This window comes from Giraffa tippelskirchi, chromosome 4 (genome assembly GCF_054371585.1).
Source record: "Giraffa tippelskirchi isolate mGirTip1 chromosome 4, T2T-mGirTip1v1.2.pri, whole genome shotgun sequence".
Lineage (NCBI taxonomy): Eukaryota > Metazoa > Chordata > Mammalia > Artiodactyla > Giraffidae > Giraffa > Giraffa tippelskirchi.
In genome coordinates this window covers 5,766,126-5,789,311 of record NC_137278.1, presented here as the reverse complement: position 1 = coordinate 5,789,311, position 23,186 = coordinate 5,766,126, and the positions used below count along the sequence as shown (strand labels likewise).

The 23,186-nt window shown below is 58.8% G+C and overlaps 1 protein-coding gene across 1 annotated transcript in view; it reads right to left on the bottom strand.

Moving 5' to 3' along the window:
* The window catches only part of FIBCD1 (fibrinogen C domain containing 1), a 30,427-nt gene extending 7,675 nt beyond the window's left edge, over positions 1–22,752 (bottom strand). The window contains exons 1-4 of the mRNA XM_081483517.1: positions 22,681–22,752; positions 13,194–13,673; positions 8,423–8,582; positions 7,874–8,010 (exon numbers count right to left, since the gene is read on the bottom strand). Coding sequence (XP_081339643.1) covers positions 7,874–8,010; positions 8,423–8,582; positions 13,194–13,673; positions 22,681–22,752 — 849 coding nt within the window. The remainder of the gene's footprint in view (positions 1–7,873; positions 8,011–8,422; positions 8,583–13,193; positions 13,674–22,680) is intronic.
* Between the last annotated feature and the right edge of the window lie 434 nt (positions 22,753–23,186).

Here is a 23,186-nt window from a genome sequence, read left to right as displayed (position 1 = left end):
ATCCTGACACACATACTCACAGCTCTTTGTATCTGAAACAAAAGCTTCCCGAAACGGTACTTGTCCTTCAGATGGATGGGCGTTAATATTTTCCACCCTGTTCTTCTGTTCTATTCCACCCCATTTCATTAAAAAAAAAACAAACCATGTTGCTCACAACCCATTAAATTGGTTTCTCCACCAGCCAATGGATCACGACCCGCAGTTTGAAGGTGCCAGACTTTGCCATGGGCTGTCCTGATCCCGTAGCTCCGACACTGGGTGACCGACCACACCTCGCACTGGCTGGGACCTCAGAAGCCCTGGTCTTGCCCTTGAGCTGACCACAACTTGCCATGCGTTCCAGGTGGGCACAGGCCACGGGTCATCCGCAGGTCCTCCCAGGGTGCCAGGAGTGTTATCTCTAACTCGGGTTTCCGGGTGAACTGCAGTCGTGGCTTCAGATTTCTGGAAACCAGCTGGGCTTTGGGGACCCTGGAGGGCCAGATGTCACCCACCAGAAGGCCTTCAATTACAGAGCAAGGATCAGCCAGACAAGAAGATACAAAGAAGGAAGCAAGGGACTTCCCTGGTGGTCTAGTGGTTAAGACTCCATGCTTTCACTGCCAAAGGCCTGGGTTCAATCCCTGGTCAGGGAACTAAGATCCCACAGGCTGCTCAGTGTAGCAGGAAAAATAAATGACCTCTTGGAACTTCCCTGGTGGTCCAGTGGCTAAGACTCAGTGTTCCCAATGCAGCGGGCCCAGGTTCAATTCCTGGTCAGGGAACTAGATCCCCCGTGCTGCAACTAAAAGGTCCCACGTGCTTCAAGTAAGACCTGGCACAGCCAAATGAAGAAAAGGGGGAGGCAAGTAAAGGATTGAGGCAACTACCTCCCCCTCCTCCGTCCCGCCCATGGAACAGGAGTCTCCAATTAGGCAAAAAAGGTAGGGGAAAGGTGGGGAAACAAACTTAGTTTTAGAGCTAAAATATCCACTGGCCCAGCTCTTGGGGCCTCTCCCTCGGGTTCCGGCTGCAAAGTGATTGATGGAGAAACGCTTCCGCGGCCTCTTGGGCAGATGCCACGAGTGGGAAGACAGACGGGCGTGTTTTTTTGGTGCGGATTCTCAGAAGCCAGCCGCCTGCCGCCCGGCGTCTTCCAAGTGCCGCTCGGGGAGGCTCTGCCAAGGGAGCGCTGGGCCCACATGGTCCTGCAGATGGTGCCCGGAGGTTTCAAAGGAAGGAGCCACTGCATTTGGGCGGCGGGAGGGGGTGGGGGGAGCAGCAGAGCGGCCGACTGTCCCCTGTTTGTCAGACAGGCTCCTAGGGCCCGTCTCGCGCTCCGCAGGTTCAGTGTCCTCTGGGCCTCTTCTCCGATGGGCCCCGGCTGATCTCGTTAGCCACGCTGCCAAGAGTGCAGAGATTTCCTGCGAGTCGGGGCCTGACTCTGTGGTCACCCCAGTGCCTTCGAGGACGGTCTCAGTCCTCCCCACTACAACCCAGGAGGGAGGGGTTCATGCTCCCATTTGACAGATGAGAAGACTGTGGTTTGGAGAGGTGGGGTGACCTCTGCAGAGTAGGAGTGCCTCAAGGCAGGGGCCCACTGAAACCTGAAGTAGGGAGACTGACAGTACACAAAAACTGAGGGGGACTGAGGGGGGCCCGGGGGGGCCCAGTGGGGCCCCATGGCTAAGGGGGTGGACACTGCCCCCCCAGGCCTGTGAGTCCCCTGTCTCTCCCCTATCATAGCTGAGCTGAGCGGGTCCCAGGAAACGCACTGGGCTGGCACCCAGGAGATTCAAGTTTTGTCTAGGCTCCAGCCGAGGGCAGTGCGACTATCTGAGTCTCTCTTCTGCAAAATGGCAGGGTTGCTGCTGCAGACCCCGTGTGGTGTGCCTGAACTAGTGGGGGACTCTGACCCTCAGAGAGCTCACGGCCCCAGGAGAGATGGATGCACAAGCCAGCAGCCTCAGGGCAGAGCAGTTCCAAATCTGAGGTGTTTGTCTGATCCTCGTGCCTCAGTTTTCTCATCTGTAAAATGGGAATTATAACAGCTCCAACCCACCAGCATATGGTGACATGGTTAAATGAGCTGGTTGATAACACAGCATTCCGTAAGGGTAACACTTGTTGTTATATTTGTCCGGAGCTCAGAGGAGGATGAGCCAACTGCTGGGATGGTTGGGAGGGTGGGGTCCTAGAGGGCTTCCTGGAGGAGGAGATGTTCAGGTGAACTGCAGATTGAGCAGGGTCTTAGCAGGTGGTCAGAGGAGCTGAGGTACAAGAGACAGGCACAGGGTGTGTTCAAATGCCATGAGGTGGTGATGGTGGGCGGGGGGGTCTCTGCCGCCATAGAAGGGTCCCCATGAGGCAGCATCTGAGATTTTTCCTCAACTCTGATGAAGCTGCTGCGGAAACCAATTACAGGCAGAACTGTGTTGGTTGTGCTCCACCAGCCTTCCCAGGCCTCCTGAGCAGGCGGTTCCGGGAGGAGGGGTGGCAGGCTATGGCAGAGGCGGATTCTTGTCTCTAAAGAACAAAGAACTTAGACGTGGAACAAACGCAGCCCTTCAAAGCCGGCCCCTGGGGATGCTCTGCCGGCTTTCCCAGGAGGCAGTTGCTCCTCCAGTCCTTTCTGGACACCTCTGGGCAGCAGCCCCCAGCGCCTGGGCTTGCTAGCAAGAGCACAATTGCTGGAATAAGGCCGAACTGAGTTCAAATCCTGGCCGTGCCTCTCATGGGTGGTGTGACCTCAGACAAGTCACAGGACCCTTTCCGAGCCTTAGTTCCCCTCTCTGTAAAAAAGGCCCCATCAGGGACTTCCCCAATGGCCCAGTGGCTAAGACTCCGAGCTCCCCAAGCAGGGGGCCCGGGTTTGATCCCTGTGTCAGGGAACTAGATCCCTCATGGCATGACTCAAGATCCCACAGGCCACAACTAAGACCTGGGCAGACAAATAACTAAATATATATATTTTCGAAGGCCCTGTCAGCAACCCCTTCATCAGCCCTGGAGGGTCACAGTGACAATGCCACGCAGGAAAAGGTAGGTGCGAGCCCGGTGGGGTGGGGGAGGGGCACTGTATGTCTAACCTCCCTCTCCTTCAGAACCAGCCGCCAAAGCCCAGAAGGAAGTGGGCCCACTCCTTGTCTGTGACTGCAAATGGTACCCCTGGGTCTGGCGCCCCGCCATGTTTCCCAGGCTTGGCAGGCGGAGGCTGTCGGCTCCAGGCAAACAGCGCTCGGGGCTGCCATTTATCAGATGCTGAGGCGCCGGGCTGAGCTCCACGTGCACCGCCCCCCCTCCAGCCCTATCTATGTTCAAAGTTTGAAAAATCCAAACCGCTCCCAGCGGATCACTCATGGACCAGAGGGGTGCGGTCAGCAGCGGACGTGGTGGTTATTAACGTATGCTCAGAGGACTCCCCCAGAACACTGGGGACCCAGGCGACAGCCACTGATGTCACGGCAGGTCTCCTCTTGCCCCCACAGCCCCTGGGAGACAGGGAGGAGACCGCACCCTAGTGGACCCCCAAGTCCTGCTACTTGGCGCCCCCAGTGTGTCCCACAGCCCCCCCATCACCTGCATCCTGGCTGAGGCTAGGAGCTTTCATCTCTCCTGAGCCTGATCCCCTGCTGGGCTGGGCTCTGTTCAGGGGTTCAGCTCCTTTGATGTCTTCCCAGTAAGAGAAGGATTTTCCTCAGCCTGGGGAGCGCAGGTAGGGAGGGAATGGACACGGTGGGAGGGGAGGTTTGCTCTCGAAGTGGAGCCAATTAGAGGCCCGTCTGAGCCGGCTGACCGTGCATGGCAGTAAAATGCCTGGCAGAGAATGCAGGCTCGGGCACTCAGCTGGTGGGGCCGGGGAAAAGCTGGAGGCACCGTGGATCTGAGTGACGGACGCAGAGCAGAGTCAGTCCTATTGCAGGTCCTCGCAGTAGGAGACGCTGAACTGGACCTGATTTCTGTGACCTCGACTGGTGATTATGCAAAAATGAGGGCTTGGCAATCAGGCCGGCTGGCAGCTCTGCTGAAGCACCCCTGGTGGGGGCAAGGCTGTGCCCCCGGGGCTGAAGGGCAGGACAGTGGGGGACCCAGTCTACGGATGCCGGCTGGACCCTCCTTCCAACCACAAAACCTGAACCGGGCCCTGGGCCTGGTCACCCTGTTCCCCAGGCCCTGAAAGATGGCCACGTAACACACAAGGGCCACCCCACTGGCCAGACAAGGAAGGGGATGCCCCCAGAGGGCCTCTCAGGGCCCCGGGGATGAGCTGGAAATGGCTGCTTCGTCCCACGCATCACCCTTCCAAATGAGGAAATTTGGTTTCTCTTTTTAACAAATCTTCCTCCTCTTTAAACACACCACTTGGGATTCCCCCAGCGATACCGTGGTGACGACTCTGCCTTCCAATGCAGGGGGCGTGGGTTCAATCCCTGGTTGGAGAATTAAGATCCCACGTGCTGTGGGGTGCGGCCAAAAAAGTAAAAAATAATAAAAAAAACCAAAACACTGTTTGACCATAAGATCCTACAGGGTAGAGCCCATTCCTCTGTTCTCAGGGGAATCCCTAAGGCTCGGCAAGGACACTTGGCGCCCCTCCCCCTTCCTCTGCCTCTGCCCCACGAGGGAGCAGCCTGTGGGGGATTCTGATGCGCCCCCCCCCCCGCCATGAAGAGCATTACTTTATTCCCATTTAACAGATGAGAAAAGTGAGGTTCCAAGAGGGGAAGTTATGCCGCCAGAAGATGCCAACGGTTACCCATCCAGCAAGTACTTAGGAGCACAGATGGTGTGCAAGCACCGTGTGGACCCCTGAGCTATGGGGGCCACCAGGTGACCAGCGGCCGCCCTGCAGAGCTCTAGCCTAGTGGGGACACAGACGGACAACACCTGGACAGGTGGTGACTGCTCAGCCGCACCTGTGACAGGTGCAAAAAGGGAGCACGAGGGGGAGCCCTGGAAGGACTCCCAAATGACCCGGCAACCAAGCTGGGCCCCTTGCCCAGGGTCACAGGTGAGCAGGGGGCAGACTTTCCATCCTGCCTTCCTCCTCCTTTTGCAGGGCAGGTGTGGGTGGGGTGCACGTGGATGTTCAGCAGTGGCCTAGCTGATCAACTTGACCCCGTGTGGCCCGGGTCACTGTGGTCAATGGTGAGTGTGGAGAGGGGCTGGGGCTCCACCAGGGCCAGTGGCCACATCAGCAGAGAGGCCACCTTGAGGCCTGTGTCCCTCTGTCCCCTGACCTCATTCCCACATGGCGACTCCCACGCCCTCTGCAAGGGTTCAAGGCCCCTGGAACCTCCGCTCCTGAGCTGCTCGCACACTCTCCACCTTGGCCCCATGTCTCTGGGTTACTCCCTCCCAAGAGCCCACCGTGCCCCCAGGAGAAAGCCCAACTCCTATAGCATCTGCAAAACCATGTTACGCAGGCCCTGCCTGCCTCCCCACCGGTCCCCGGCCCCCTGAGCAATACGCCAGCAGAATGGAGCCACCAAGGTCCCAGAACAAGCCCTGCCCCCTCCCTGGCACCCCCGCACGTGTTCCCTTTGCCTGGAACACTGTTCTCACCTCATCCCCCAGCGCCCCAAGCTCCCAGTCCAGGAGACTCTCTGGCCGCCCCGGGCGGGGTGAGGGGGCTCTCCTCTGGGGTCCCCCTGGACCCCTAGCCCTGCAGCCCCCACACAGGTTGGCTGACTTGTCTAGCTCCCTGCCAGGCTGGCACCTTGCTGTGGAGTCCTCTGGCCCGTGGTTGGCACCCCATGGTTGAGCCGTAAACTGACAAGTGACACCGTGTGGTAGTTGGGTCCACGAACTTGCATGAGGCTGGGCTGCTTATTTGCCAGGTGCGTGCGTGCTGAGTCACTTCAGTCGTGTCTGACTCTTTGTGACACTATGGACTGTGGCCAGCCAGGCTCCTCTGTCCATGGGATTCTCCAGGCAGGAATACTAGAGTGGGTTGCCATGCCCTCCTCTAGGGGATCTTCCCGACCCAGGGATTGACAAACCTGCATCTCTTATGTCTCCTGCATTGGCAGGCAGATTCTTTACCACTAGCACCACCTGGATGACCTTGAACAAATCTCTTGCCCTCTCTGAGGCTGCCCTGTGGGTCTCCAGGGGTTGAAGGAGGGCTGGAGCAGTGCCAGCAGGGCCACGGTATATAAACTGTAAAGTGCCCCTAGGCAGGCAGGGACGCTGAGTGCCATCCTCTTGCAGTCTCGGCTCTCTGGGAAGCAGACTCCAGTTGGCATGTCTGGCCCCAGGTGCCTTGTCCCCCATGTTGGCACTCGAGGCCCGGCAGTTTGGACATGGAGCCTAAATGAGGATGGATGGTATTGGGGTCCAGCAAACCGGCAGCCGGCTCCCTCCCAAAAAGCAATTGAGTTTCCGAGAGATTCCGTGTGGCAGGGAGGTGATCCTGACAGACGCCCAGAGGTATCCGGGAAAAGATTGCTTTTGACGGAAGCCCAAATGGATATTAACGTCTGTGGGCCTCGCTAGCACTTCTTTGCTGAGAATGGCCTTTCTTCCAGGCCAGCTGATCCAGATGTCTGGGTGGGAGGGCTGGGCAGGCTGGTGCACCTCATCGACTCCCCTCTAATCGCCCCCAAAGCCCAGGCCCGAGGAATTACTCACCTCCCGGCCCCAACCCTGATTGACTTCCCAGGAGATTGGCTTCCACTCCACCCGAGTGGAAGATGCATGGTCTGGGCCAGCATCCTGGTCTTTCATTAAGCCTGTCCTAACCCTTAACTCTGATTTCTGGGCTCTGGCTGGTGTATCAGAGCTACTCTGCCCGCCAAGGGGGCCCCAGAGGCGGAGGCCATAACTCAGATGCTCCGAGATAGGAAAACAAAAGTGCTTTTAGGCTCGGATGTGAGTCCAGTGCATTTAAACGCTCCCTTCTCCGGAGCTTGTAGGGACGTTTAGAGGAATGTCTGTCTCAGGGTCCTTGGGGGGCTCTCAGCGGCTCTCACACCAGCTCCTGATGGCAGCTCTGCCCTCTGAGAGCATCTGCTTGGGCTCTGCATGCCCGCCTCGCTTGGGCCTCCCCATCTCGCCTCCTGCTCCGTTTGGCCGACCCCGCTGCCCTCACCCTTGTATGCCACCATGCACCCACCCTCCCAGGCATTTTAGTTTTGTGGCTACATTCCCCCTGTGAAGGCAGAGTTGAGGACTTGCGTTGCAGACCTGGGAAGACCTGTGTGCCGACCCTGCTGTAGCAGGGGCTTCTCCGCTGGCCAATCAGGAGACCTCCAGGTCTTCAAGCCAGGGCCTCTGCCACGCCACGCCACTTCCTCCTTCTCTTGGCCCCGGGGAGGTCTCGGGCCACCTGCAGCTCTCACCCTTGCCTTTCCATTGCTCCCACTTCCCACTCGGGCAGGAACCAGGAGGTGCAAGGAGATGGTGATGGCTCCTCGCCAGGAGACCCTGGGGGTCTCTGCTCACAGCAGCTGTGCTGCCCCTTGTGTCTCCTGCACACGCACCATCTACTGGATAACTGAAAACGTCCGCCCTTGAACTCACATTAGCAGCCGATCGTCCCAGGACCCAACCTCAGCACCCCCCACCCCTCCAGAACCACTGCCCAGGGTGGGGTTGGGGGCTCCAGGCTCAGGGAGTGGAAGGCGACTCCACTGAGACATCGGGATCTGACACCTGCTCCCAAGTGGCCCCCACATATCAGCGCACCACCCCCACTTGCCCTGTGCAGGCTTTGGTGAGATTATTGGCAGGTTTGTGAGGGCTGGCGAGCCCCTGGGCAGGGCCAGGCAGAGCACCCTGGCTCACGTGCACGGCCTCTTGGGTCACCCCAGCGTCTGCCTGGACCATCTGCGGGGCCCAGAGGAGGCAGGGCCTGGCCCAGCCGGCTGCACACCCCGGGGAGACTCACCGTCCAGCCACCTCCGTCTGTGCGCATGTCACAGTAGACCTGGAAGCCGGCGGGGTCGTGTGTGGGGAAGACGGAATAAATGCCGTCCTCCTGCTGTCCGCTCAGGAGGACGTCCAGACAGTCGCGTGGCCGAGAGCCTGAGACAGAGAAGGCCTTCAGGGCCTTGGGCCCCACACCCATGTTGCTCCCCACCCTCCTGTGTCCCTGGGTCTCTGACTGGTCTGTCCAGCAATGTCAGGTGGGCTCCAGAGCACTGGCCTTGGGGGCAGACTGTGGCTCTGCCTCTCCCTGGGTGGATGTGGTGAGTGAGCAGCCTCTCTGAGCCTCACTTTCCTCATCTGGAAAAATGGGTGCAGTGAGCTCCACCTCATCGGGCTGGGAGAGGGGTCAACAGGAGGGTATAGGTAGGGTGCTCAGTGCTGCCCGGCAGCCGGAAGTCCTCGGCACACAGAAGCGGTGTAGCCTTGTCAGTGGGGCAGGTGGGGAACATTGTGGGAATGAACCTGGGCACCCAGGTCATCCCAGGAAGGCAGTCACCACCCCACTCACCGTTGGCGCAGCTGCGGGGCCGCGATCCCCTGGCAGGTGCCCTCTGAAGGTCAGCCTTGATGTGGGGTCGGCCCAGCCCCCGGTCCCTCTGCAGGGCGTCCAGGACATCGCTGACCGAGTTCACCAGGTGAGCCATGTGGCCTTGGCTCTCAGAGAGAAGCTGTGGGGCACAGAGGTGGGTGGGGCTCCGGGTGGGTGGAGCACTAAGTGGGTGGAGCGCTAGGTGGGTGGAGCACTAGGTGGGTGGAGCTCCGGGTGGGAGGAGCTCCGGGTGGGAGGAGCTCCGGGTGGGTGTGGCACTGTGTGGGTGGAGCTTCGGGTGGTTGAAGCCCCGGGAGAGTGGAGCATCGGGGTGGCAAAGGTTCTGGTGCACACACACTAGTCCTCAAGGTGGAGGCACGCTCCTGGTGCGAGCCCCTGACTTACTCTGGCCTCCACCCACAGCGGTCTCAGCCCCGGTGCGCAAAGGACGGGGGCTCAGGTGGGAGGAGACCCCTGTGCGGCTGCTGCCCGCAGGCCCTGTCCTTCATCCATTTCCGTGCCTTCAGCCCAGCTGAGCTGACTCAAGGAGACCCTGCTGTTCAAACCCCAACTCACCCCTTGCCAGTTACATGGCTGCAGGTGAGTGATTAACCCAGCCTTGAGACGGGGCTAACCTAGCCTTCCTGGCCCAGGTGCCTCGGGGACCAGTCACAGCAGCACAGTATGGGGCCCCCAGCAGGGACTCAGCACTCAGCACCTGGGTGCCTGCCTCAGTACAGGAATTCATGAGGCACCTTCCAGATTACAAGACACTCTTACCCAACATCTCTTCTCATCGCCCAGCAAGGCTGCAAAGCAGGGGTGCTGGGTCTGCACTCCACAGGTGGGACCCTGGAGGCCTGCACCCCCCCACGTATCCCCATGAGAACCCAGCTTTGACTTTCCAGGGCTCTCTGATGTCCACCCCTTCACCTGACCCTATAGCATTGCCAGGTGGAAGGGCTTGAGGTGTCGTCCCCTTGTTACAGACGGGGAAACTGAGGCCCAGAAGGGGAAGTCCCTGTGGAGGACACACTCAGGCCATGACCCGTGGGCTGACTGACAGGAAAGGAACCCAGGGCTGCACCATCGTGCAGGGAGCCTAAGGTGGGGGCAGGCCGGGCCGTGATTTGGACCCAGGCTCTGGTGTTGATTCTGGGTTTTGGCTCAGGCCCCTCCTCTAATCACTTTCAAATAACCCTGGAAGGGTAACCAAACCCCTTTCACATTACTCTCCTCCCCGCGAACCACCCCGGTGGGCCCTGTTTTCTAGGGAGGGGGAAGGTTCACGACAGCACGTATTCAGTGTGCTTTCTCGATCTGTACCGTTCTCACTACGATCGCAGTCCAGAGGTTTGGGGCTCAGTTAGTGCAGCTCTATTCCACCTGGGGTCTCTTGGTTGTGCCTGCTGCCTGAGGGGTCTGCGGTCTGTCACCTCCACACCCCAGGGCTCCAGGAGGAGGGAGGCAGGGTCACGAGCAGACCGCAGCCAGCCAGCGAGCATGCAGCTTGCTGGGTCTTTACACACCGAATCTGTCACTGGCCAGATAATAGCTCGTTCGAGGAAGGGAAATGGAAATATACAGTGCCGGCAGTTCACAAAATATGATTCTCAGCTTGTCCGGGAGCAGGGGCCCGACAAAGCTTTTAGTTTCCTTGTCAGTTTCCCCTCTGCTGAGCAGGTGATTCAGTGGGGGCTCAGGCCCGAGGAAGGGGCACCCAGACGGGTGGAGAGAGCATTGAGGCGGGGTGGCAGCTCTCTCCCAGGGTTTTATTGCAGTGTCCTGGAGACAAGCCCCATTGGAGGAGCCCTGCAGCAGGATGCAGGCAGCCCCAGGGAGCAGGGGCAGGGGGCGGCCCTGCGGGATGTGAGCAGGAAAGATCACCAAGCCCACCGGTTCGGTTCAGTCGAATCTATACTGCCCATCCTTCTGTGACTAGGCAGACACACTCGAGAAACTCAGGCATGGCCGGCTCTTGCTAACGGGCAAGGAAGACTTCAGTTTAAACCAGCAAATGATTAAAGTTGAAAATGTACATATAAACATGCCCCGAATTAATGGGGAAAGTCCCTGCTCGCTGAGCTGCACAGCTGCATTCAAAAGGACTTGGCGACTTTCAGAGGCAGAGGAATCAGAGCTGCTGCTTCCAGCACTTCTCAGTTGTTAAACAAGGCACTTTGCCATGCTGAACCTCAGTCTGCCGCTCCGTAGAATGGGGGTAATGATTCCCTCCACTTCCTGGGCTTCCCTTGTGGCTCAGTTGGTAAAGAATCTGCCTGCAATGCGGGAGACCTGGGTTCGATCCCTGGGTTGGGAAGATCCTCTGAAGAAGGGAAAGGCTGCCCACTTCAGTCTTTTGGCCTGGAGAATTCCACGGACTCTATATAGTCCATGGAGTTGCAAAGAGTCAGACACAACTGAGCGACTTTCACTTTCAGTCTCACTTCACCACCTGCTGGGGCTATTGTGCTGCAAAGTGCTTATTACACATAGTGTGGACCGAAAAAAAGATTTTCAGTGGTGGCTCCCCATGGGCTGAAACTTCAGTTTACAAAGTTTCTACCATCATAATAAAAGAAGTGGGGATGTGTAGACAACATCTCTCACGTGCCACATGCCTGCTGAGCCCAGTACAGCTATGAGTGCCAGCATCCTACTGGGCATAGACTGTGCTAGCTCCATGTTACTGGTGAGGAGGGCAGTGCCCCACCCAGGGAGGGCACTGGAGGGGCTCATGGACGCACAGCTGGTCCTCGGTGAAGCCTTGACTCTACTGACTCAAACTGTGAGGGCAGGACCACTCAGCTCTGCTGCTCCCGGGCCAGTGAGTCTTAGACATCTGTACATCAGTGCACAGGAGTCACCCAGGTGTTCGTTGACCTGCTGGGACCCGGGGGTTTGGGGGTGAGGTCCAGGGACATGTCTTTTAACGAGCAGCTCTGGTCACTCTGACAGGGAGTGCCGTGGGCATTGCTCTGAGAAACCCAGGTCCAGGCTAACAGCGGAGGGTCTGGGAAGCTCGTAGAAGGGGAACTAGGAGCTATGGTAACACGGCTCTGCAAGACACATGGTCTCTGAAATCACCTTGAGTCTGTGGGAAATGAGTCAAATTAAACATTCTTGTGAGAAGTGAATATATCAGGTGAGCCGAGGCAGTGCTGGGCCCCAGAAGAGCCATTAGTTTTCCCGGGACGGCTCTAGGCCTCCGTGCAGGTGAGCGGGTGGGAGGCCCAGGGCTCCCACCCAGTCCTCCGCCCCTGCCCTGAAGGTGAGCGTTTGCAGGTGGGCCAGGCTGTCCAGGGCCGAGCCACGGGGAGAGCGGGCTGAGGTGCCCAGATGCCCCAGAAAGTCTAGAGGTCTCCCCGAGCCCTGAGGATGAGGGGTGGGGATGCTGCAGATGGAGGGGCAGCAGGAGGGCAGCTGAACACCCCCCCAGGATGGGGAGGCCGCCTTCCCATCAGTCACCCAGACAGGATGATGAGGACTGTAATTTCTCCAGCTGCAGTCTTCGGGGGAGGGAAAAGGCCCGTCACTTTTGAGCTGGTGAGTGACCAAATGCCTGGCTATTTCACGTGTCCAGAAGGGGCTGGACCCATGGCAGTGGGGGGGCTCGACTCCCAGTCCCTAAGGACCTAAGTCATGGGCGTGGGAGGGCAGCAGACAGGGTACAGGGCTGGAGGCTGGGTGGTGCTCCAGAGGCCAGATGCCAGGCCCGACCTGGCCACTGTGCACGCGCATGTGCTGAGTTGCTTCAGTCATGTCTGACTCTTTGTGACCCTATGGACTGTAGCCCGCCAGGCTCCTCTGCCCAGGGGATTCTCCAGGCAAGAATACGGGCATGAGTTGCCATGCCCTCCTCCAGGGAATCGTCCTGACCCAGAGATCAAACCTGTGTCTCTTATATCTCCTGCACTGGCAGGCGGGTTCTTTACCACTAGCACCACCTGGGGAGACCTGGCCACTGTACCCCGGACAAATCACTGCCCCGCTCAGGGCCTTAGTTTTCTCTTCCGGAAAACGGGAGAGGGCCAGTGACCTGATCCTGAATCCTGATTCTACGAGGAGGAAAATTCTTGCTGGTGCTGCAGGCATGGTCAGTGTTAGAAACCCTTCACCCAGATCCACCAGATGCTTGCTGGGACCTACCTGGCTGGGCTCTGGTGGGGCCGGATGGGGCGGAGGTGTTGGGGACAGACTAAGGGTCTGGTTGAGCTCTTCAGTTGGTTCCCCCCTTCCCTGGAAAGCTGTGGGCATCAAATGGCAGCAAATGGGGGGACCTGGCGGAGGGGGTGCAGCTCTCTCTGGCCACATGGCACAGCCAGGGGTTGGGGTGGGGCTTGCCACTGAGCACCATGTGACCTTGAACTTCTATTAGCCTGATGGAGGCCACGTCCTGCCTCTCCTGTGTCCACCTGCACGGGAGCGCCTGGGAAGCCCCTCCAGGCCTAGATTTGACTCAATGGATGGATCTGACTGATGAGCGGACTACTGCATGCCATGGAGGCTACACTAACCCCCAGGTCACCAGGACGGCCGCACGAGCTGTGTGACCTTGGGTGAGACTCTCACCTCTCTGAACCTCATCTGCTTGTCCGTAGACGGGAATCACAACAGCCCCTGGCCCTGGAGCACTCGGGGACGGAGTGGCACCGTGGGCTCCAGGCACTCATCAGGGCCAGCAGGCAGTGGCAGCCACCCCACCCACCCCTGCCAAGACCCCGAGGGAGGTGCAGACCCCCGCCCTTACCTGGATGAGGCGGCCTTGCTCGCTTTGCAGGGCACTGAGCCCCTGGCCCAGGGCGCCGTGCCCCTTCCGCAGCCCGGCACACTCAGCCTGCAGCTCCGAGGCCCGGGCGAGCAGCCGAGGGAGCTGGTCCGCCAGCGTGTCCAGCAGCTCCTGCTCCTGTTCACCCGGCAGCCGCGGCTCGGCCTGGCGCTGGTTCAGCGCCTGCAGCACGGAAGCCTGGGCGCCCTCCAGGCGGGCGAAGCCGTCGGCGAGGTCAGGGCACCGTGGGTCAATGAGGATGCTGAGGCGTGAGCTGTCGGCCCTGTCCACGGTGACCAGGGCGCTGTTGGCCCCGGCCGGTCCGGTGCTGACGATGGGCGGAGGCGCCGTGCCGGGCACGTGGGCATGGTTCAGGAGGAGCACTGCGCCAGTGACCGCCACGGCCAGCAGCACGGCGAGGGACAGCAGCACGGTACACAACAAGTAGCCGCAGCTCGGCCGCTGTGGGCCAGCCCGGGGCACACGGACACAGAGACAGACAGAGGGACAGACGAGGAGAGAGAAGGAACAGCGTCAGGGGCAGACCCGGGCCTCCGGCTCCACCCGGGAAGCCCTCGGACAGGGCCCTCTGGCTTTTGTGAAGCCTGGACGAGGCTCAGAGGGTCCCCACCGCGGGGACGAGGGAGGGGAGTCATGGAGAAACAGAGCCCCAGAGGGGAGACAGAGATGGGGACGGCGACAAGAGGAACCAGGGCAGAGAGCCGGGAGATGGAGGGACAGTCCCTTCTCCCTCGCTGCCTCTGCCCCGGGCGGGCACACCGCCCCACGTGGAGCCCTCCCAGGTCTGGTAAGGGCGGGTGGGAGGTGGACTCCCACTCTGCAGCCAGACTGACCAGGCTCAGGTCCCCAAGCTGCCATTTCCTACAGGGTGACCTTGAGTGAGGATCTTCGGCTCCCTGAGCCTCGGTGTCCTCATCTGCCGCCCCATAGGCAGGCGCCCGATGCCATGCAGACTCAGGAAGAGCGAGCTGCGATGGTGACACAGCGATGCTACAAATCGTCACGCTGTCTCAGCGGAATGGATGCCTTGGGGTCATGGGCTCCTGTCACTGAAGGTCTTTTCAACCCAGAGCACCCTCACCCTGCGTCCTGAAGCCACTGCAGGCCCACGAGGCTGCCACGAGTCCCCAGGCCGGGGGTGGCCTCCCGAGCACCTCCCCTCCCCACTTTCCTCTCCTGCCTCCCCTTCCTTCCTCCCCCTCTTCACAAAGCACGCCTTCTACCCCCTGGACCCAGTGCAGCTTGTAATTAAAGGAGGCATGGAGCACAAATCCAGACTCACTGGCCCGCATCCCTCACGGCCCAAGGGAAGCCTGCAGAGCGATCACTCAGCCTTTGACACACGGGGTCACTGAGGTGCAGAGAGGGCCAGGGGCTTGCCCCCAGTCATCCCGCAGATGAGAAGCTGGGCTCGGACTGGACCCCCCGCCTCCCGCCTCCTCCTGGGGCTAGGCATGTCCAACCACTGAATTTTCCCCACATTTTCAACTTTCTGAATCCAAGAGGCATCTTTAAATGAGTTAGTATATTAAAGCACTTGGAGCCATGCCTGGCACGCTGTGTTTGCGCAATAAATATTAGTGGCTTTTATTATCTCATGATCAATGTGTACAGAGCATCTGGAGGTGTCGGGTTTTTTATTTTCTACCCAAAGTGCTATTTCTGTGTCATTGATGCTAGAATGTCCCTTCTCTGCTTTTTTTTTTTTGTCTCCATATCTTAACATCTCTGACATTTGGGAGCATCTTACAATTGTAATTGACAACTTTCTTTCTTGGTGATGCATAAAATAGCCTCTAGAGATGTCCCTGGTGGTCCAGTGGTTAAGACTCCATGCTTCCACTGCTGGGGGCGCAGGTTCTATCTCTGGTCAGGGAACTAAGATCTCATGTGCAGCAGGGTGCAGCCAAATTAAAAAAAAAACAACAAAACAGCCTCTTATATACTGTGTTTTTCTATGAGAAAATATGGTAGAACAAATAGCTACTTTTCCCTAAATTCAAATTCTACAAGTAACTCCTGAATCTCCTATTTGGCACCAGAGGAGGAGGGGGTCAGGGGTCTGTGTTGTTGGAGAGATGAGGAAGAGGGTTCCTTAGTCTGTCACTGCAGTGATGGGACTCAACATTCTACCCCACCTCTCCCCAAAGCTGCCCAGACATGCTGGGACTCCACACAGTGGCATGATTTACTCTAGCCAGACCTGAACACATCAGCTCCCCTCTGCCAGCTCTACATAGGCTGCTCCCTCAGCCCGATGCATCAGCCCACCTGCTTCTCTTCCACAGCTAAATTCTCTTTCTTCAGGGCTCAGCTAGATGTCACTTCCTCCAGGAAGCCTTCCTAGACTGTTTCCTCAACCCTCCTCCCAGTTTGAGTGAGGCTCCTCCTCACTGTTCCCACAGCTCTTGCTCCCCCCACGGTGGCCCTAACAAATACAGTCAATACACCTTTGACTGCATTCATTCACTCAAACATCCATTCAGTATTCCCTGGTGCTCCCCTGGAGCCAGGGTCCAAGCCAGTCCCTGAGGGGTAGCAGTGGACAGTCATGCCAGCCCTGCCCGTAGGGACCTCATGCCCCATGGACTATGACCCTTACCCTCTTTGGGGGCATGGACCCCCTTGGAGACTTGATGAAAGCTGTGGATACAAGGGAAGCTAGAATTCTGGGACCGGCAGAGCCCAGGTCTAGGAAACCTGCTCTAAACCGTGAGCCCCATCCTCCCCCCAAAGGCACAGAGTGGCTCGTTGTTGGATGAATGGAGGGCAGGGCAGATGGGCTAGGTCATTTCTCCATGACCTTGTTGGCGTGGGAGGAGGTGAAGGCCTTGGGACCCATGGTGCGTGGCAGGGCAGAGGATCATGACCTCCACGCTGAACCCTGTGCCCACCCAGGATGGCCTGGCACAGAATGAAGGCTGCCTCCAGGCTGCCCAACCCTGCCACAAGTCATCAGGATCCATGGGGGTGGGCATCGCAGTCACTGCTATTACTTGAGTTTATTCTGTGTTCCCACCACTGAAACCTCCAAACATCCCCTTGCTGTGGTTGGTTACACTTTGCAGATGGGAAAACTGAGGCTCAAAGAGAGAAGAGCCTTGCCCAAGGTCACAGGAGCATTTGAACCCAGGCCCGGGTGACTGGGTTCAAACCCATCGCCCGTTTGTGAGGCTGTTGCTGAGCCATCTGACCGCAGTCCTGCCTTGTGAGAAGTCTGGCCAGGGTTTGAGACAAAGCCCTGTGTCAGCCAGTGAGTCCCTGTCAGTCCCCTCCCGGACTCCATCGAGAGACACCTTGCCCCGAGCAGCTCTGCGCAATGTCCTCCACAGGAAAGTGTTAAGGTCCCCAGCTGGGGAGGCAGAACGGCCAGCCATGTCCCCCGTCTGCGTCCCCAGGACCACAGTCCTCTTGGGCATCTGCTTCCACCCAGGCCCTTGGTCCCTGGCGGGAAGGCTGAGGGCGCAGAGGAGGGGAGGTGCTGGAGAAGGCTGCAGGGGGTCCCCCGAGAGGCAGGGGGACGCCGGAGCCTGGAGATGAAACTGGCCACTCAGCAGAGGAGTATCAGTCTTCAGAGATCACCTTAAACATGAAATGCTGTTCGCTTTTATAGGCTGCAGTTTACGTGCCTTGCAAAGAAATCTATCCGAGACCATAAGGGGGGCTTCAGGTGCGAGCAGCCCAGTGGGGCGTGCGGGGGGCTGGCGTTTACTCATCAGCCCTTGGCTGGGGCAGAGTGGTGCATGCCTGGGGTCCCCACCTCCCAGGGGCAAGGAGCCTGTAGATCGGGAAGGCATCCCAGGCAGGGGGCGGGGGGCATCCGACGAACCCCAGGGTCTGAGACCTGCTGCTGGCCCTAAACACCTGTGCGAGCTCCCGGCTGGAGGGATGTGGCTTCGTCCCCTGCATGACCCCTGGTGCTGGCCCCCGGTCCAAGGCGGCCCAGGAAGCCCCAGCCAGGGGAGGACACGGTGGGCTCATGCCAGGGGAGGTGGGAGGAGAAAGCCCTGGAGCTGCCTCATTAGAGGGGCGGCATGTGCCCGACTGCCTCCTCCGAGTCCCCAGCCTCCAGGGATGGCCACAGGATTCTGGCTGAGACTAAGAGGGCTCTGGAAGAAAGGGCTCACAGCTACAGTGCTCCGCCTGTACCGCACCCGACTTCTTCCTTGTTTTGTTTTTTTTTAAGGCCATACTGTGCAGCATGTGAGATCTTAGTTCCCCAACCAGGGATTGAAACTGTGCCCCTGCACTGGGGTGTGCAGGGGGCCACCACCGGGCCACCAGGGAAGTCCCTTTCCCTGTTTTTTTAAGGGAGCTGGGTCGTGGTCCCATGAGTAGGCTGAGACTACACTCCTTATACCAAAGTGGGAAGAAGCAAATCTCCCCCAGGGGGAGGCCAGGCAAGGTGAGATCCAGGTGCAAGCTGCTCCCAGGCCCCCATCTCCTAGGAGCACCCCAGCCCCAGAAACACACTGTGTGGGTCTGCGTTGGGAAAACCAAGGTGTGACAGTGTGGTCTGAGCCTGGCAGACTCAGAGCTGCACCTGGGCTCATGGATCGTGGTGAGCGGGGCAACCCAGCCCCTGCCCAGCCTGAAGTCACTGGGGGCGTCTTCCTCCTCTCTCCCCAGGAACACATATCTGCTCCTCCGGCCAGGCACACAGCACCTGACCTGGGCTGGGCTCTGACGCTCTGGCCCCAGCAGAAGGAGGATCCCAGAGACCCCTTAAAAAAAAGCAGAGGTGGTTGTTCTGCTCAAAATTCTGTGGGGGGCAGTCCCAAAGATTTAGGAAGAGGGCTCGCTGGCTCACTCTATGACCCCGGGGGGAAGAGCTCCCTGTCTTGCCGGGGGCCTCTGAACACGACCCACGCTGAAGGCCATCTGAAGCCTCAGGCCACCAGGAAGTCCCCAGGAGACTGGCCAGAGGTGTCCTAGGGACAAAGAGAAGGGTCTGGGAACTGCCTGCGTCCACCCCTCCCGGAGAAGCCGAGCCCCCAGCGCTGTCACCCCCCCTAGAGAGCACTCAGCTCTGAGTCCATTTCCGATGAGGAGGGTCTCTTGCTGTGTCTTGTGAGGGTCTTGCTCACCCTACCCACCCCCCAGATCTCCAGGCCTCTAGCCCACTAACCCATAAACCAGGCTCGTTCCGCCTCAAACCTGAGCCCTCCTGAGATCTCCACCCAGGGATGATATCAGTCTCGCCAGCCCCCTCCAAAACCGGGGACCTCCCTGGGCTCCCCTCCCTCCCCCCCACCCCCAGCCAGCACCTGGCTGCGTCCACTCTTACCTCCTCAAATCCCCAGGGCCCCTCTGTCCCCATGGCCCCCAGCCCTGATCTGGTCCAAACCCTATCATCTGCTTTAAAATCACCGCAACCATCTCCCTGTTAGCCTCCCCACTTCCTCCCAGCCCCACCAACCAATACCCCACCCAGCGGCCTAGCACCCTCCTGATGACAAAAAGCTCAGGACGCTCCGCTCAGACCACTGTGGGGCTACGGAGGCCTCAGGAGCAGGTCCCACCCCACCCCCAGCTTCCGCTATTGCCCCCTCCCCCTCACTCCTGCCCAGTTCTCTCCAGCTGCCTGCCTGCCTGTGTGCCAAGTCGCTTCAGTCATGTCCAACTCTTTGCGACCTTATGGACCGTATCCCGCCAGGCTCCTCTGTCCATGGGATTCTCCAGGCAAGAACGCTGCAGTGGGTTGCCATGCCCTCCTCCAGGGGATCTTCCCCATCCAGGGATCGAACCTGCATCTCTTAAGTCTCCTGCATTGGCAGATGTGCTCTTTACCACTAGCATCACCTGGGACACCCCCTCCAGCGGCCTGGCCTCAGTCATTTCCCCCAACACACACTGGTGTCACAGATCTGACAGATGTTGTCCAGCTTAAATGCCACCTCTCTGGGGAAGTGGTCTGTGCCCTGCCACCCCAGCCTCTCCTGGCCTCCGACCTCCTCATCACAGCCACACGGCTGGGCTAGGGGCTGAGCTCCATGGCGAGGGGCCCAGGAAACAGAAGGAGAAGGAAGTCCTTGGCAGTCCCTGTTCTCTTCAGCCTCCTTCCAACCCAGACACAGTGGCCTCCACCCAAAGCCCAGGCAATGAGGACAGAGGTGTGCATTGTTTTCTTTATAGTGCCCATCGTGGTTTCTCCTAATCCCATGATGCGAGTGTGTTCCTCCCAAGAGACTCTAAGTTCCCGAGGCACAGGTTTACAGCTGTCTCTCCTAGAGGAGGGAGCGACTCTATAAATAGTCACTGAGTGAATTAAATGCAGCAGGGTTTAGGTTAGACATCAAGAAGAACTTCCCAATGAGAATTGTACTCCCTGTCTGGAATATTTTTCAAAGTTTTGAAAATATCAAGAGACACTGCCTGGGATGGTTCAGAGGTTGACCTCCCTGTGGGATGGTTTGACTTGTGACTGCTCAGAAATGAGCCCCCTCCTCCAACAAGAGGAGATACAGGGTGACTTTCTGCCCTACACTAGAAGATTAGGAGAATCGTGGCTATTTCTGGGTCCTTTTATCTGAGCAACTCCAAACTCCTGGCAAATATTCCACCATCACCTGCTGCCCTAAGGGTGTGAGAGCCCCTTGGTTTTGCAGGGGGAGAAGTGAAGCTCTAATGAAGTCGACACCTTGTCCAAGGTCACTTGGCAAATGAGGAGCTGAGGCTGGAAAGGCCCAGGACACAGCCAGCCCGAGGCTGTCCGCAGAAACAGCAACACTTGGATATAGGCCCTTCAATGGCAGTGGGTACGGTGTGTGCCCTGGGGACCACGTACCAGGTACCAAAGCCCTCTCCTCGGGAATTACATAATGTGCTGGAGCGGGCAGAGCCAAGGGCAGCCAGCCTCTCTTCCCTTAGTCTTCCCAGCAAGGCTCATCGGCCACCAAAGTTCAATTCCTGGCTGCAACTCTCAGCCTCAGTTTCCTCATCTGTTTAATGGGTTGATCATTCCTGCTGCCAAACTCCCAGAGTGGTTTGACTAAGAAATGAGAAGATATGCAGATGAGCACCGCTGGCACTCAGAGTATGGCTTTGGCACCTTTTCTGGAGGAAGTGCTCCGTTAGAGTACCTCAGTCAGAATCTTCTGGAGGGAACTGGGTGGTCATATTGCTTTCCCTGGTGGACAAAGGGGTGATCAGGACATTGACAGCCTGGCAAAGGGGTCAGGCCACTCTGAGAACCACCTTCCTCGAGGGGGTACAGCACTTTACAGTTTGCAAAGCACACCAGTATTTCACTCAGCTCTTGTTAAGTCATTGTGAAGTGAGGAAGAAGCAGTGATTGCTGTTCCCATTTTACAGATGGTAAAACCCAGACTTAGAGAGGGGACGTAACTTACCCAGTCACAAAGCATGTCAGTGGTTGAGATGAAACTAGAAGCAATGGAGGCAAGAAGGCCAGGCCCAAGGGAACCAGGGTTCCCTTGAGTTCCTCTTTTGATGGTGGGCACAGGAAAGGGCTTGCCTCTTACCTGAAGCTTCAGACAAGCCTGGAGCTGGCAATGGGACAGCCTGTCTACATGTTGGATCATCAAAGGGGTGGAGTGAGAAGGTGGTGTTTGATATTGGCCTAGGCCGCTGGGACCACAAGCTCTCGGCAGCCTCTGATGCCAAGGGGCAGACAGCTGGGCTCTGGCCTGGTGGCAGTTGGGATATAAACCCCACGAAGCAGCAGAGAGGCCAGGGCTGACCCAGGAGGCCTTAAAGCCACATTTCAAATAGATCTCCCAGAAGCCACTTCCCCTTGAGACACATCAGCACTCGCTGCTCTCCCAGCTCCTCCTGGCCGGGCTTCAGGCAGTTCAATTCAGCAAAAATCCCTCAACTCCCAGCCTGAACTGCATGGAAAGACAGGAGCCTGGACCCAGGGGGAGACCCCAGGATGGGGGCCCAAAAGAAGCATGTGTCCAAAGGGAGCTCCTGCTAGAGGAGGGACCAAGGCTGGGGAACAAGGCAGAGAGACAAAGACAGCTGAGTGGCACAGGCTAAATGCTGCTGGGAATCAAGGCAGAGCCCACTGGGCATCAGGCATCAGGGAGGGCTTCCTGAAGGAGGTGGCATCTGAGTAGGTTTTGAAGTATATGTAGGGTTTCCCTGAGTGAACTGTGCATGTGTGTGTGTTTGGGGGACGAAGAGGCAGCAAATATTTGGAAATGGGCAGTCTGGTGTCATTTGCTTGTTGGCAACCTGTAAGGGGGCTCACAGGAAAAGAGAATGGGCCAGGAGGCATTGGGAGAGGCATGGAGTCAGACCTGGCTTTGAAACTTTGCTCTCCCGCTAACATGCTGTGTAACTTGTGTGCATGCCTCGACTTCTCTGTGCCACCATCCTCCTGTGACAAGGGCACGTGCACCCCTGCCTCCCCACCCAGGCTGCTGCCGACAGCAAGGTTGTGCAGACTGTTGGGAAAGGGCTTTGCAAAGTGTGGAGGCATGCGGCTCCAGACAACGCTCAGGCTGCCGCTCCCGAGAGAGTGAGGGGGCCCGCCAAGGCCCGCCCCTGCCACCCTCCTCCTGCCTCTGCAAACAAGAACTGTTCCTTCCCCAATGACATCTGTCTGGGAGAAATTTGAAATTTAAAACGGGCAGCTCCATTATTTCCTCTCCTTGGCTAGCAGACCTCGGCATCTCGCCTGCCTGCCCCAGTCCCTTGGCAGCCCAGCCTGGGGCGGCCCCGGGGCTGCCCTCCACTCGGCTTCCCATCCCCAGCCCCCTCTCCGGCCAGCCCTGGAGCTCTGTCCTCATCCCCAATTCCAGTGCACAGCCCTGGGCATCCTCCACGGCCCCCTGAAGAGGCGGCACAAAGCGTGGGATGAACAGACCTGGAGCCCAAGGACCCGGCGTTCAAATCCCAGCAGAGCCACAAGGCCTGGGGCAGAAGCAACTCTCTCTGAATCCTGCTTCCCTTGTCTTAAAGCTGGAGAATCCCAACATCCAGTGTTCTTACAAGAGGCAAATATTTATTGATCATCTGCTGGATGGGGTGGGGGTAGGCTGGCTAAAGTGTGAGGATTCAGAGGAGATGAGGGGGAGGAGGTCACATACCAGGCGCCTGGCACGGGGTGGTGCCCAGGGTGGAATACTTAGTGGTTCAGATGCCCGTTGTAGGGATGAGGAAACAGAGGTTCGCACTCAAGGGCTGGTGACACTGTAAACTCTATGGGTCCCTTACTTTCTCTGCGCAGGCGTGCACCTGAGTCCGTTGGAGGAGCAAGGGGGCTCCTACAGAGGTGCCGCCCCCATCTGCAGCCCGAGCCCCAAGTTCAAGCGTCTCCTCTGGAGCCGAGGAGGGTGCCCGCCCCAACTCGGGCCTGTCGAGCCTCACGGAGGGTACGCCCCAAACTCCAGCCCGGGTGCCCAGCCCGCTGGCGAGAGCCACCACCGCCTCGCCCACCGCGCGGGGCCCCCGTATACCCACGCCCCGGGCCTGCGCGTACCTGCGGCTTGTCGCGCGGCCGGTCCTCAAGTTGGGAAGCGCCGCCCATGGTCTTCCACCGGTCATTGACCATCTTCCGGCAGGACTGCTGGCGGGGACGCCGGGCGAGGCGCGCCGCTGCGGAGCGCAAAGGCGCCGAGGTGGGCGCGGGTTCGCTCTGTTCGCCGGCTTCCCGCCTCGGTGCCCCGCACCGGAACAGCCCGGGCCAGCGGGCGGGTGTGCGAGTGTGTGTGTGTGCGTGTGTGTGTGTGCGTGCCAGCGTGTGCGCGGGTGTGTGCGGGCGACAGCGGGAGCGGGAGCGCGAGAGCCGCCGGCCGCCCGCCGCTCGCCCGCCGCTCGCGCTGCGCGCCGTCCCCGCTCCCGGCTCCCGCGCCTCCCCTGCGCGCTCCTCCCTCCTCCCTCCCTCCTTCTCAATCTCCGTGTCTTTTTTGTCTCGGACTCTCTTTGCCTTTTATTGCTCCCCCGCTCTCCCTCTGATACACACCGCGGACGGCGATGGTGAAACTC